The sequence below is a fragment of the Callorhinchus milii genome, unplaced genomic scaffold (assembly GCF_018977255.1).
Source record: "Callorhinchus milii isolate IMCB2004 unplaced genomic scaffold, IMCB_Cmil_1.0 Scaffold14, whole genome shotgun sequence".
NCBI lineage: Eukaryota > Metazoa > Chordata > Chondrichthyes > Chimaeriformes > Callorhinchidae > Callorhinchus > Callorhinchus milii.
Window position 1 is genome coordinate 12,279,354 of NW_024704755.1, and position 14,991 is coordinate 12,294,344.

General features: G+C 44.7%; 1 protein-coding gene across 2 annotated transcripts in view; it reads right to left on the reverse strand.

The window, feature by feature from the left end:
- Positions 1 to 1,464: 1,464 nt before the first annotated feature.
- The window catches only part of ranbp10 (RAN binding protein 10), a 57,264-nt gene continuing 43,737 nt past the window's right edge, over positions 1,465 to 14,991 (reverse strand). For both annotated transcript variants that reach the window (XM_007889523.2, XM_042340225.1), the window contains 10 exons: positions 9,541 to 9,563; positions 8,169 to 8,353; positions 7,955 to 8,067; positions 7,096 to 7,204; positions 6,484 to 6,632; positions 5,802 to 6,000; positions 5,043 to 5,164; positions 4,132 to 4,277; positions 3,927 to 4,038; positions 1,465 to 3,328 (listed from right to left, as the gene is read on the reverse strand). In XM_007889523.2, the coding sequence (XP_007887714.1) occupies positions 3,198 to 3,328; positions 3,927 to 4,038; positions 4,132 to 4,277; positions 5,043 to 5,164; positions 5,802 to 6,000; positions 6,484 to 6,632; positions 7,096 to 7,204; positions 7,955 to 8,067; positions 8,169 to 8,353; positions 9,541 to 9,563 (1,289 nt within the window). In that variant the 3' untranslated portion in view covers positions 1,465 to 3,197. The remainder of the gene's footprint in view (positions 3,329 to 3,926; positions 4,039 to 4,131; positions 4,278 to 5,042; positions 5,165 to 5,801; positions 6,001 to 6,483; positions 6,633 to 7,095; positions 7,205 to 7,954; positions 8,068 to 8,168; positions 8,354 to 9,540; positions 9,564 to 14,991) is intronic.

Sequence of the window (14,991 nt, forward strand, 5' to 3'; positions counted from 1 at the left end):
AAGAAATAACATAAACATTGAATGCAGGTTATCAAGGGGATTGTCTCCTTTTTGTCGGATTGGAATAATATTCTAGCAGCTCACTGAATGTTCGGCAGCTGTGCCCATCAGTGTACCACCTCCTAAGTCACCCTCCCTCTCACCCCCTTCCCCCCACCAATTCATTTCCGTACAGCACTCTGAGGTTTTACTTTGTACCCCACATGGGGGGGGGAGGGGGGGGGAAGTGCTCGTCCCTAAGGGATTGCTGTAACGCCACATCATCATGGGTCCAGGGTTTTCAGAGTCATCACCGTATTTCATTCCACAACATAAAAAGAAATTGAAAGTACACTGATGTGTGCCACCTAAACCACATCTGATGCACCCCTTCAAGTGATAGAGTCCCCCAATCCCTTCCCCTCCCCCGACTCTGGTATATACTTCAGTGAATTCTTGCTCATAGCATTTTGCTCTTAATTTACCCTCATGTAAATCTACCCCCCGGCCTTCCCCGCACACACAAAACACTGGACTCTAAAGCACAGGTCCCTAGGATCAGGTGCCAGCAGCGGGTAAATGTGGCTTCCCTCACTGGAGGTTTGTCAACTCACACTTAGCAGACATAACCTTGCACCAAGTACATCACCGTTCAGCCAAATGATGCTGAAGGCACATGCAGATACAGCAGAAGGCCCAATGTCACCATCCCCTTAGCCAGCCCATGGTTAGCACTGCCAGTGTGTGACCCTCTCGAAGAACAGTTATCCACTTGGTCCTCCCAGATTACTTGAGTGCTCAAAACTGGGGAAGATTCCTTTATAACAAAAACACACCCAAAAGATCCCAGAAGTCTACATACACCATGAACAGCAAATGTTATCTGCACCAGTGAGTATCAGACTGCAATTACACACATGACAAGTTGCCGATTTTAGGCAAGCCAACCGGGAGAAGTGGGCAACAAGCTGGGTCAGTCTGCAAACCACCTGCTAACATAGCTGAACAGGCAGTAGGCTGGGAGATCACAGACTAGCCCTTTTGATCAATGAATTATATGACAATAGTTGAGAAAGAGAGAAAGAAAGAGGCAAGTGTGAGAGGGGGGGAGGACGAGTAAAAGAGGAATGAGAGTGAGAGCGAGGGGTAACTGGAGAAAATAACAAATAATAAATAAATGAAAATGTAACTTTTTTTAAGATCTGGAACTACAACACACTCATGGTAGAACATCACAAAACACTAAGAAGAAACCCACCTAAATAATGTGTTTTTTTTTTAAAAAAGAAAAAAAGTGAATGGTGTTTCCCGAAAAACATTGTGTTTGGCATCGAGGTTGCTCTCAATGCTGTGGAGGCCACGGACTAGCAGTAATGAGGTGAAGTACAGCCTGGGCACTCGGGTGAATAATGATGAATTTTAGTAATGTGAAATTACTTTCACTTCTCCATCACAACATGCAAAGACATTGAACATGGAAGTTTGGGGCGGTGGGGGGGGGGGTGGAAGGGGCGAGGAGAGGATGTGAAACTCTTATCCTGAATCAACGCTAGCCTTATGCCATATGCAAGTCTCACAAAATCTAACCCTGAAAACCTCACACAACAGATAAACCTCCGAAACCAAATGACTAGAGTCTGCAGTTCAGACTCTCATAACCTTACCGGCTACTGTTCACCTGAAGGGGAGTCAATGAAAGTGATTGGCCTCCTATCCTTCAGTTTATATTTGCTCCTCATTATTCAATGACAACATCCCTGATCCCATGTCTCACTTGGTTTACTCTGGTTGGAATAATTGTTGAGGTGCAGCAGGCGACACTGAGCAACCTCCCACACACCAGCATTCTTTTCACAGGTTTTGAGTTCCTTGGTTTGCGTTTCCTGGTCTGCAATTTGCTGATCCTGACATTTTCTGGGGGGCGGGGAGTTAGTTCTAAGCTCCTGCATTAATCTTATGGACCAAATCAGTCATATCAAGTATACAGATAATACAGATCGGCTGATTTTAAAACTTCTGAAAATGGCCTGAAACCTGCCCAGCAGCTGGATGAATGAGAGACAATCTGGGTCATCAGGTAACTGTGAAGTTGAGCTTCCCAGGAGGTCACATTTTTCACAACAAAAGGATTATAAAAAATATCCAACTGGCACAAGAAGGGTTGCTAAGTAATGGATTTACAGATTGTAGAACTGGAAGCACGAGAGTTGACCTTCGACGTCCTTTCTTCTCTCACCACATCCCCATTCCTCCCCTTGTCCCCGAAAGTTAGCTCATTCTGAATTCACACTACACTTGGCTGCCATTCCTTTCCTGCAGCAATCGGCGTTTCTCACTCCTGCTCACAGATGAGCAAAGGCAAGATGTGGTGCAGCACACGGGCAATCTCCCAGCTGGGAGTCTGATGCGATTGCAATTCTCCTCACTGCCCCAGAGTTGGCAGTTAATTGGGATGGGGATGTGGGTTCTTACACCAAGGTGTAGTGACACGACACTCAGGAAGAAATGGGTGGAGGTTGTGCAGCTGGAGGCTGAACGACGGAACAGCAAAACCAACAGCAAAGGGATAATGAGCAGCATCATTCTACACAAATACACAGAGTTAAACAAACATGGATTGATGTAAACCAAAGGCGATTGATTTGATTGATCATGAGGACTGTAACAAACTTAAGATTTCTTTGCGATGGTGGTGCGGGGGGGGGGGATTCAAAGTGTCATCAGTAACATATACACACTAAAGCTTTGGGTACCAATCACAGAGGATGAGAGGACTGGATGTGAGCAGCACTTGTGTCAGGAGAGCAGTAATCGGGTCACACGTCAGGTAATGCCGCTACAAACCCAATGAAAGTCTTGCTGAATGAAATGACGTTATAAAATATGGGAGCTTTGTTACAGCCTTTTTGATAAACCAGTAAACAGAAGCTAATATAGGACGCAACCTGCAAGGATCAAATACTGGTGGCTCACTGACTAACAAACCAGAGGAATATGCTACATTTGTATTGTGCACTGCTGTACCCATGATCTCTTGCGAAACGCAATGCCTTCCTTTGTGTAACCTGATAAAATGTAACTCAAGATACTGCCAGGAGAGATCAGATCAGTCGGCACCGGTCCGGTGGGCAGTGTAGGGGGTCTTGGTTGTGGGGAGGTTGTTGTTCTTGAACAGGAGGTCAGGGGCAGCGTTTGAGGTCTTTCCACTGCGATAGCAGCTAGTGCAAATAGTCGTCCACTCTGGCGAATGAACAGGATCCAATCCCCGCACGCGCCATCAGCCGAAGGCATTCGGAGGCCTGGCCCAGTGCAAGCATCAGCGGTGGCTGCTTTGGCAGATTCTGAGATTCTGTCAGCGAGAGAGAGAGAGAGAAAATGCTAACATGAGAAATGGGACGAGTTACAAACTGCTGAATCTTTGCAGGCCACCAAAACCAGGTGGATGAGAAATGCAACAACAACTTGCATTTATATAGCGTCCCTCACACAGGGTAGCGTCCCAGCAACTCCACTCTCAAGTAATCTGAAGTCGGCCTCTATCAAAGAAACCTGCAAATTTCCCTTCTCTTCTCTTTCTACCCCAAAGGCTTAATTGAATGCATCAACCAGCAGGATACAACTCTCAACACGACAGGTTGCATTACCTCAGCTCCTCCCCTCAAAGGCTCTTGGCTCTTACCTGGGATCAGCTGCGAACAGCCTCTTGGCAGAACTTACTCGAATCTTTCAGATTCCAAAAGGAAAGGCTGAGTAGGGAAGTTAGGACTTGAGCAAAGTGCCTCAGATATCTGAGGTCTGACGTCGAAGAGTGCGTCATTTTAATTTGCAACGTGCGAGTTAACTTTTTATTGTAAAAAAGAGTGAAAATATTTTGTACACAGCAATTAAACCAATTTAATTTTCGCAAGACTTGGAAATCGTTCAGCATGCAACAGTGTGGTTCTTACCTAAAATCGCACTGTTAAGGGCAGCACAGATAGGTTCCCTCTGGATGGGGTCAAGTTGTTGCCCAACTGGACAGCTCCAGGGATCGGAGTATGCAAGCAGGCTGAACGCATCCTGGGGAGGACAGCAAGAGTTACTCCACCATCTCAGCTGCGCAATGACATTGGAGGCTTTGAAGAGACAGGCTGAAGGAGACTTGGTACCTACCTGTAACATCTTTTTGTGTGTAGCGTTCTTTCCATATTCCCGGCACAGCTGTTCACTCAGGGCTTGCAATTCCCGGCCAAACTGGATCATGCGCTCTGTTGCGGCCTGGTTCCCTCCACAGAGCTGTCGCTGAGGGCAGCTCTCCTCTGCAACGAGAGGAGGAAAAAAGTGCATTCAGGAGGACCACCCACGAAGAGGCGGAAATTTAGTCGGGGCGGGGGGGGGGTGTTGCAAATGTAAAGCAGAACAATGCGAGGTAATCCAGTCAAACCGCCAAACGGTAAAAACATTTAAAACATTTGCAGCAAGGGTCTGTGTGTGTTAAAAGAAAAGAAGCTAACCTAAAGATGAGACCAACATTTTAGATAAATGTTGTTTGATTTGTTTTATATCTTTTCCCTCCTGAAAATGCTGATCAATCATGAGAAGCAGTTCCAAGGACACAAGTTATCCTCCAGGATCCCCAAGTGATCGTTCTCCGTATGTGATCCCACACACATGCACACTTTCTAGCAGGCATCAAGGGATAGCGATCAGGAATCCAGATAAATTTCTGGAGTGTTTTGAGGCCAATTCATGTCCTGTATTGGCCGTGATTGGTTACCTTGGTGCACACAGAGACCTGTTTTGGTCTTTAAGGCTCAGTTTCGTACGTATCAGAATTTAAAAAATCATAACTTATAAAAACATGATTTCTGAGAGAAAAATGTACACTGTAATGTACAAACATACAATGTAAGGATTGAAAATTCTATTCACAGAATCTCAGACTGCCAACTCCATGCAAATGCCGGGTTACCAAAGCTGTCTGTGCACACCCTTCTGTTACACATGCTAAATCTATGCCATCTATGTACACCTTTTCCTCCTCTGTCTAACAAACCGAATGCCCTGCCTCTGCTTCATCCTACCCATGCTGGACTCGTCTGTCTGTAGAATCTCTTCGTGCTTGTAGTTGCCGTTCATTATTCTAGTAGAGTTTTCCAGGACTCCGTTGGTGTAGTGCTCCGGCTCCATTTCCATTTCACTATCACTGTTGAGCAACAACGCACATGTCAGACAGCACCATTTCGCAGAGCTAGGTCTGCGGATCTCACCGCAAATCCCAATCCCAAAGCTGTTTGGGCGCGTAGGAAAATGAGCAGACTCCCATTTTCCCATCCTTTGAGCTCACTGCCTGCATCGCTCCTGGTTGTAACATCCTCATCAAACACTCAAAAAGCAGTCACTGGGTAGTGGACTGCGAGTTCCGCACACACTAACACCCTAAACAACCACTCCTACTCCTTATACAAAATATACTGACCCTCTAAGACCAGGAGTACACTGGCTTTATCCTGAGCAAAAGTTTTTGGGTAAATGAAATCTACCTTCAGCTCCGCAGCAATCTGTTACAATAGTATTACATTTTAAAATCTCAGACCTGTAATTTTGCAATCCGCCTTGCCCCCGTCCTCGCCTCCATCTCAATAACTTCCTTTTCAACCGTACCTTCAGTCATCTTCCCTCCTCCACCACCCCCTTGCCCTCCACCCCTCTCTGATCCCAATCTGCAGCTCGGGTGCAAACCCCCCATTGTCCAGCGCCTTGGGACGTTCTCCCGATGTGAAAGGCGCTATATAAATGCAATTTATTGTTGTTGGAATCTGGGCACATAGTGTAGGACATACCTGGTTTCCTGATTACTTGTACTACTGTGCTGCTGGGATTTGGAGGAGTCTGTTGAGTTGGACTCTGAATAGTTTACAGAGGAGGGGGAGGAAGAGGATGAGGAGGATGAAGACGAGGAACTTATAGCTGGGTATTTGTTGTGGATTGGCTTGTTTTTCGAGGAGACGACCCCATTGCTGCAATTTGGGCTGTCTGCTCCTGCAAGACACGGACAGGAATTACATACAGAAAACATAGGAACCGCAGCAAGACTCTTAAGCTTTTACTGTTTCCCTTATCCCCTATTTATTTTGTGTCAGCCATGTGTCTGACACATGCGGCAATCCATCATCATGCTTAAGAGTTCCAAAGCAGGCTACCTACACATGGAATGGAATGCGCACTCTCTCCCCAGAGAGACTGCATCCCATTTACCTATTTCTTGGCACAGGTTGGCTATCATTATCTGAGCAGAAAGTCTCTCCCAATAGGCACCTACACAGCGCACAAATCTAAAACTATAACGTACATGCAAAACCACAAGGAAAAGGAACGAGTTAGAAATATAACCGAGCATCCACACTGAGGAAGCAGCAGCTCTTTGATCGAATTGATCAATCATTGAACTCCAGGGACAGAAAAGAGACAACGTTCTTTTTTGGATTAACAACAGTACCCAGCTGTTTGGAGTCACGCAATTACCTGCATTGTTGAGGTGAGCATTATTGGCTCCATGCCTGGGGCTCAGGTTGGGTGATCCGGGGTAGCTGTCCTGGGATTTGGGACTCCGGGCACTGAAACAGCGAACCTCACTGTCTGTGCCATTCACCATCTCCACAAACTGTCGACACCTGAATAGGTTTAAACAAGGAGAAAGCGATCAGTTCTTGGAATACTGGAGTGCTTCGTTCAGCATCTCCTCAGCCTGAGGAACCAGCTCACTCTGCCACAGACAGAGAGCCTAATACAACAACAACAAAATTACATTTGCATAGCGCCTTTCACATTGGGAGGACATCCCAAGGCTCTGGAATTAAGCACCATTCTATGAAAATGACAATCCTATGGTTAAAGTATGTTATCTTTAATCACGTTTGTTAATCCCAAACTTCAACTCTTACCAATGGGCCTAAAATTTTCCAGAATTAGATACACAGGGTATGTCCCTCCGAGGAGAATGTGCATCCATTCTAGACAGAGAAATTTCCATGCGTAGGTGGAATTCAGACTGTTTGGCCACTCTGGATTTCTGTCAGACACCCAGCTGATTAAAAAATATCTTGCTGGTTGCTGGTCTGGTGCGAGTGCACTTACTTTAACATGAAGAGCAGGTTTGGGTTTCGCTCCAGCAGTCCTGGATACAGCTGTTGTGTTGCTTCTATTGCTTCACCCACTCTTCCTGCTAAGACTAGCTTTTGTATTCCTGAAGCAAAGAGGACAAAGATTATTGTTACCATGGCAATCATCAATTTCCTCCACTCCTCCCCACCCCCACATCAACACAACCGATCAGAACCTGGACAATTTGAATTCTATATCGTAAAAGATCACTTTCCATCAGCATTGTAATAATAATAATCCTTGCATTTGATAGATCGCCTTATCATGTCATTGAGACGTCTCAAAGCGCTTTACAGAATGTATTACAAAGTGGATTGACTGTATTTTGTGGGCGAAAAGCGGAAGCCAATTGCGCACAGCAGCATCCCACAAACAGTTGTGGAGTGAATGACCCAATTTTTTTTGGAGATCTACGACAACTATTTATACTTCAAGTTATTGAAACCCCTGCTAGATAACTTGAGGCTAAAATGACTTTTAAATCCAATCTGACAGCCACATCCCAACTTTCTTTGTACAAAGGGAGTTTCTGGTTTTCTCCAGGAGGAAAAAGAAACACAACAGGGGAGGAGGTACCCAACATACTGGTGTGATTCAGTCAATAAAGAAAAGTGCTTCCCCCACCATCCCAAAAGTCTTGGCAGCAGAACTACTGGTGAAGACAGATGGTTCCTACCTCCCCACTGAGGATACTGTAGAACATGCACAATAAACAAGTCTCGGGTAGGACAGTCGGGTGGCAAGAAACCCCAGCTAGTTCTTTTGCTCAAAGTTAGTAACAGATTACAAATAGGAAATTGAAATTTTACACACACACTTGTTCCAGACTTACGCTGCCTATTTTTGATTGAGCTCTGCTCCTCTTGAATGCTCTGCCCTGTTGCTCTGGCAAAGGCAGTTGCTGTTGCACAGTACCCATGGTGTACCAGGTAGGACGACACCATGCTGCAAGACAAATTCTCACACAATGAGCAAGTCACAACACACAAGTCTGCAGCAATCTGCTAACCCTCTACGCATGGCAAGCCAAGAGCAACGCTTCTTACTTTTGTAGCATGGTCTGCCACTCCCCCAGTCTGTCTCCTATGGGAAATCTCTCAATGGTACCATGGATCTTTGCTCTCCACTCTCGCATGTAGTCCTCAATGTCAAAAACAAACGGCTGCTGGCCAAAGTTGGCATCCACGATCTCACCGGGCGTCTGGAGCCCCACAGTCGGATACAAGTTTGGCTGAAAGATAAAATAATGAAAGGCCTGAATTCAAAATCATTTATTCCCCTTTAGATGGAAGTAGCAGTGAAACTGCTCCCTAAGCAGCTAGCCTGTCATCGTCAGGGGAGGATGCCAAATGCACACATATGGGAAGTAATAGCCAAACTTTACCACTGAAGTTTAGAGAACCTATAAATGGCTTCCTGGTTCAGGTAACCAGCAATTGAAAACGTAAAAAAGGACTTTATTTGCTTGAATTAACCAGAACAGGGAATAAACAAGCTCAAGAGTATTTATATACTCAGGACTGGCAATAATTTATAGTTTAACAGTTTGCTTTGGAAATGCATGTACCTTGCTTGTTATAGACAGAAAATTCAAGCAATGTGTTAAACTAAGATACCGATCAAGCCTCAACATAGCCCCCCTGCAAACTCTGGTGGTTTCCAAATACAGAGTTCTTTAAAATTATCTACATAGAACAGGAGAATCCAACTAAAAAATAACTTTTCTGTGAATGTATTCACCCACGTCCTGTCCCTCCCCATACACAAACACACCACACCCAAGATGACATTTTCCTCGGCCTCTACCAATCTCCTTTCCAATTTAAATTTGGCTCCAGAAATATCCTCTCATCTGGGTCTGACACTTTCCTGGAAACTCTTCCGGGAAAGTGGAAAGGATTTGTAGGCGAAAGCTATTTTTTGGCAGCGTACAGCACAGAACCCTCCCCTTCCCCAGATCACTTACTATTCCTTTGTAAAAACTGATACAAATTAATAAATATACAGTAAAACCCCTTAGTAATTACATATAACAGAATATGTAAGAAATAACTTGGTGTGGGGGGGGGGGGTACATAACAGGTAGACAGGGGCTTGGTTTAATGTCTCATTCAAAGGACAGCAACTGCAACAATGCAGTGTTCCCCGAGCACTGCATTCGAGTGTCAACCTAGAACTTCAGTTTAAAGTCCCTGATTGCATCAACATGACAATAATTTGGGATATTTAAGGATTTTTTCCCCCCAAAAGTGGTCTGGTTTCTTTTTCAGTTCTTGCTTCTGTTTTCTTGGCGCACATTTCCTTCTTTTTGGAAAGAATTTACAGAGCACTTCTGAAGACAGTCTTGATAAATAATTGTGAGCATATCACTTCCGATTTAGGGGGGGGGGGGGGGGTAGGAAAGAAAGACATACTTACAGGCAGATCTGTGAATGCTATTCCTGAAAAGCAAACCCAAAAGAAATGGTCAGTACTTTAAATTACTGGAAAATACTTTTAAAAAAACTCGATCATTTTGTTTTTATTTTACTCAACAGGTAAAAATGGCAACCTGGAATACATTCTTCGCTGCAGAATGTACAACACATCAACACTGCAGTGCCGTGGAGCGTTGCCACGAGATGGCGCTCACTCTATAGCCCTGTCAGCACGTACAGTTCCATCCGAATGAACACAGAGCTCCCTGGATTCTGGGAGAGCTTCTCCAGACGCAGCGAAGTGTACGTACTTTTTCCAGCCGCACAAATCTATAAATTCTCATGTGGTTTAAAAACACGGATTATTTTACCCATTCTGGGTTCCCCTCGACCCAGCCCTCCCTAGCGGTGTCTAAAATTGTAAAGGAGTTTATGGGGGAGGAAGTTTGGGCACAAGCTCGTGGCTTACTGTTACTCTACTATGTTGGGATATACAATGGCCCTCTGAGCCGTGCATTGCCTATTCGGCAGATTGTTTTGATAGCAGAGTTTGCAAAGGGAACGTTTAGTCTACTCGTGCCAAAGAGGAAGCAGGATTGAAGGAGGATTGTGAGGAAGCATTCACCAGTCACAATTTATTTAAGGAATCTTGCGACATTTTAGCTTTAAAAACTCACTTGTGAACACAAAACTCAAAATATACCATCAGAGACTGAAAAGAACTGATCACTCATTCTCTGCCAACTCAACAACCAACTACAATAAAATAGGATTGTGGGAACAGGGACTAAAGAATATAGGCACTGGCCACTATTGTACATTCCCAATAACAGGCTGCAGAGCAGTGTTGGTGGAGGCCCGTGACTAGGCCGTATATCAGTGCTCTACACCGGTAGAGGTGGTTGAGAAATCTCAGTGAAGGCCACAGTGCAAATCATATCAAGTGAAATGAATAAGTGGTTGAGCGATGAAGGAAGGAGCGAGAGTATGAGAGTCTGCAGGTCAGAATGTGTGTCTATGAGAGGGTACGTGTGTGTGATTGACAGACTAAGCGTAGGAGGCAGTAAGAATAAGTTAAGTGTCGGAGGCATTGCAATGAGCCTCGTTTTCAACACAGCGATGATGCCAAGAGGAACGAAGAATGATACGTTATGGAAATAGGCCATTCAGCCCAACTAGTTTGTTCTGCCCTGCCATGATGAAATATGGGTAGATCTCCCTTAATGATTAGTCTAACTGAAGCACACTTTGAGCATCGACCTCTGTGAAACAGGCTACACACATCATTTACACACAGGGTTTAGAAATACTAACAAAAACTGGTCCAGGTTGAATGTCGAAGACCTGGAATTATGCGATACAATCTGGATGCTCAGCAGTCACACAGAATCAGCAGTGGTTCACATGTGGAGCTCTCCTGTCAATTATACAACATTTCCTCTGAAGCTGTCGACAGGTTCAGGATGGATCAAAATGCTCTGCATCAACTTGATAATCCAATTTTACGACGGTGAAAACTTGAAACAATCTCATGAGCGTTTAGTAAGTGGCAATAAACTGCCTGACAGTTTAACAGAAGATTTAATAACAACGCAAAAAGGACTAGGTTCAGTCCAAAGATAGATACTTGAATCTCAGTCCATCGGTAGCTCTTCCTTTCATTTTCAATATTTACGGGTAGGAAAATGACAATACAATACAGTTCATAACAAGACAGTAAGATGGTGGAGTCCTGTAGCTCAGTGGTTAGAGCACTCACCTTGCAAGTGAGACACCTGGGTTCAATTCCAGGCAGGGCGAAAACTTGATCAAGTTTCCTTACTCCACACGCCTAATAATAATCCCACCAAAACAAAACAATAATAAATTGGTCATTTTCAATCCATGACTGTTTGTGGGACACCACTGTTGCGCAATTGGCTGCCCGTTTCGCCCATAAATATAGTCAATTCACTTTACAGCATATTCTGTGAAGCGCTTTGAGACGTCGAGAAGACGTGAAAAGCGCTATATCAAATGCAAGGATTATTATTATTATAATTTGAAACTTTTTACATCTGCTGGAACAGTTGGAAATCAAATCCAATACCTACTGTAAGCAATTCGAGGGATTCTCTAGGACAAGGCCTGATAAACATCCTTCAAAGCTGGCTTGCTCCTCAGCATTGGGCCGGTCTAATTTACCTTATTTCTATATTAGCTGAAGCTGGGATGGAAACAGAAGGTTTGGTGCTCGCTTTGGTTGTCAGCACTCCATACCGGTTTCAGTCAGAATGGGAGGGAGCAGTGACCAGACACTTGTGCTCAATGTTTGCAAAAGATTTTGAGAAACAGGAAGAGGTCCTTCCGTCATCAGAGCTATCATATCAACCCAACTGCAGTTAGACCTCCCTGTTCTGTGATTATTTGCCACAGCTGAAAAGTAGGTGGTGGCTCTGAAAGAAGCTGAAATTGTGAGAGCAGCGACCAGACACTTGCTCTCAACGCTTGCAAAAGATTTTGTGAGCCTCAGATTTCATTAAGTCAATCAAACAAAGGCATTCCAGGTCAAGTGAAATTGGTGTTGACGAAGACTGGAGTAGAACTAGATCTGGAAAGGGAAGATGGCCTTGTTTGTCTAGATGAGAAAGCATTAAGATGGCTCAGATGTGGAATAAAGAGGTTGATAAACGTTTTGATACGCATCTGGCTGGTACAGATGCACAAGACTGCCCTAGCAATTATCCCATTAAGCATTGGATAAATTGCCCATTTCTCAAATGCTCCAGGGATTTTCCTTCAACTCAAGAGTGATGATACCAACATTTTAAATAGTCTGTATATATTAATATACATTATATCAGTGGTGTCCAAGCTTTTTGGTTGGCCAACAAAATAAATTGTCTTGATTGACTATTTCTTGATTTAGGCCATAATCAAAAAATATTAAATCAAGAGGAAACGGGAAACACACTACCGATCAAACACGGAATTACCTAGGCTAGTGCAAATATTTGAGTTTGGATTTAAAAAATAATATAAACACGCAAGCAGAAAATATTTAATTAAACTAAAACCTGAATTAAAAAAATTCTACCACCTTAAAGCAAGAAATCGTCCATTGTCCTCCACCAACCATCTCATACCAAACTAATCCGACAGATTGGATGACCTCAATCACTGGGCTCCAATGCTAAAACTGGATGAAGGTCACATGTCGGAGGTAAACAAGTTGGCACCAGCTGCTTGTCAACAGAAAAATTTTGTTTTCTTGAACACAGGAAAGGGCATTGAGCACCAAAAGAACAAGATCTGGGGAACAGATCAGACAGCTAAGAAATTAAATAAACCCGCTGACCTGAATACAGCCTAATTTCACCATTACAGAGATTAAAATTAAATTCTCAGACCCCACAGCAGCACGCCTCATTATAATTCAGTTTGTCTGTGAAATAAGGTCTGATTTGTAGATTGTGAATCTTAATCATTCCAGCTCAAAAGTAATGAACACACTGGTATATTGCAGAATACTGTGGGAAAAGACAAGAGCAAGCAGAATACTGCGCATGTTATCTCATGCAAGACTTCATCCATCTATATTCTGTTCCCTGGTTAATTCTACTTTTCTGTTGAAGGGCAAAGATTTCATTAAAGAAAGGTTGTTTTGGATGAGTGGCCCTGGTTTAACAGACAATACTCCTTGCATTTGAAATAGCGCCTTATCATGTTGTTGAGACGTCTCAAAGCGCTTCCCAGGATATACTATGCTATAAACACAATACAAATTGCATTTGTATAGTGCCTTTCAGGTCGTGAGGACATCCCAAGGCGCTGGACAATCAGGGATTTGGACCAGAACTGGGGGTTGGGATCGGGGAGGGTGGATGGCAGGGACGGTGGCTGAAGGCTCAGTCAAAGAGGAGGGTTTTGAGACGCACCTTGAAGGAGGCAAGGGAGGGTGTGAGCAAAGGGAATGTGGGATGGAGTTCCATAGAGTGGGGGCAGAAAGACTGAAGGCTCGGCCGCCGATGGTGGAGCGGCCCGGGCAGGGGACGTGGAGCAGCCGGAGCCTGCTGAGCGGAGGGACATGAGGTCAGCAGGACGCAGACATAGGGAGGGGCAAGGCCATACAGGGGAGGACGAAAATTCTGAATGGGGTGCCAGTGGAGACGGGTGAGAGTGATGGGTTCACGGAACCTGATGCGGGAGAGGACACGAGCTACAGAGTTCTGGATGATCTGCAGCTTGCGGAGGAAAGAGTTGGGAGGACTGACAAGCAGGGAGTTGGTATAGTCGAGCCTTCTCTTTGCATCCTTGGATGGTGATGCTGTCAAAGCCTGAGGTGAGGAGGCGCTGACGGGAGCCAATCAGGGGACCCTCGGTCTTGTTGACGTTCAACTATAGAAAGTTAGCTCTCATCCAGGACATTCTATCACGACAGCAGTGGTCCTGGAGTCGAAGGTGGAGGCAAAGAGGTAAAGTTGGGTGTCACCCGCATACATGTTAAAGTTGACCCCGTGTCTGCGGATGATGTCGCCGAGGGAGAGCACATATCGATATTGAAGAGGAGGGGACCAAGGACAGAACCCTGAGGAATGCCGCACGAGACTGTGCGGGCTCTAGAGGAGAAGCTATTTGTGGAGATGACGTAGAGATGGTGTAAGAGGTAGGATCTGAACCATTCAAGGATAGAATCATGAAGGTTGAAGTGAAAGGAGAGGCGGTGGAGGAGGATAGAATGGTCAACAGTATCGAAGCCAGCAGAGAAGTTAAGGAGGACAGGAAGTCAGAGGGAACCCTGGTCGCAGATGGACAAAATGTCATTTGTCACTTTGACCAAAGCTGTTTCTGTGCTATGGGCGGCACTGTAACCCGAATGGAGGGAGCGGTTTTGACTCTATTTTGTGCTTTCTTACTAGTAGGTGGTAGGTAACCCTAACCCTGAAATGCTGTACACTGTCCAGGGCCTTGGGACGTCCTCCCGATGTGAAAAGCGATATACAAATGTAATCTTGTTGTTGTCGGTGGGATTTTGGTCTCATCCAGAACTTGATGTCAATTAGTTTGGCTCAGAAACATTGAAACAGGCTCCATTCTTAATCTTAACGCACTACCCGAGGGCATCAAGACTAATTGACTGATCCAATGTTTCGAGTTAATCTATTAAAGTGGAGACAGTGCTATTTGGTGGCAGTCTCGAACAGCCACATATCAGCAGCGATCTTCATCCATTAGCTTAACCCCAGCAAAAGTCCTCTACAGCAACGTTTAGCAATGCATTGTGACCACTATCTGAATTGTTCCACTCTTGACCTTGTGCAGGCCTACTGTTCTGGGGAACACTCTATCTAACCACTCTTACCTCAGCAGAAGGAATGATGCTTTTACTTTTGGCATGTAAATTCCATCTCTTATCTGTAGCAAGTCCTGAAGGATGTAGCCTAATACAGACATCATAATGGACTGGATACCC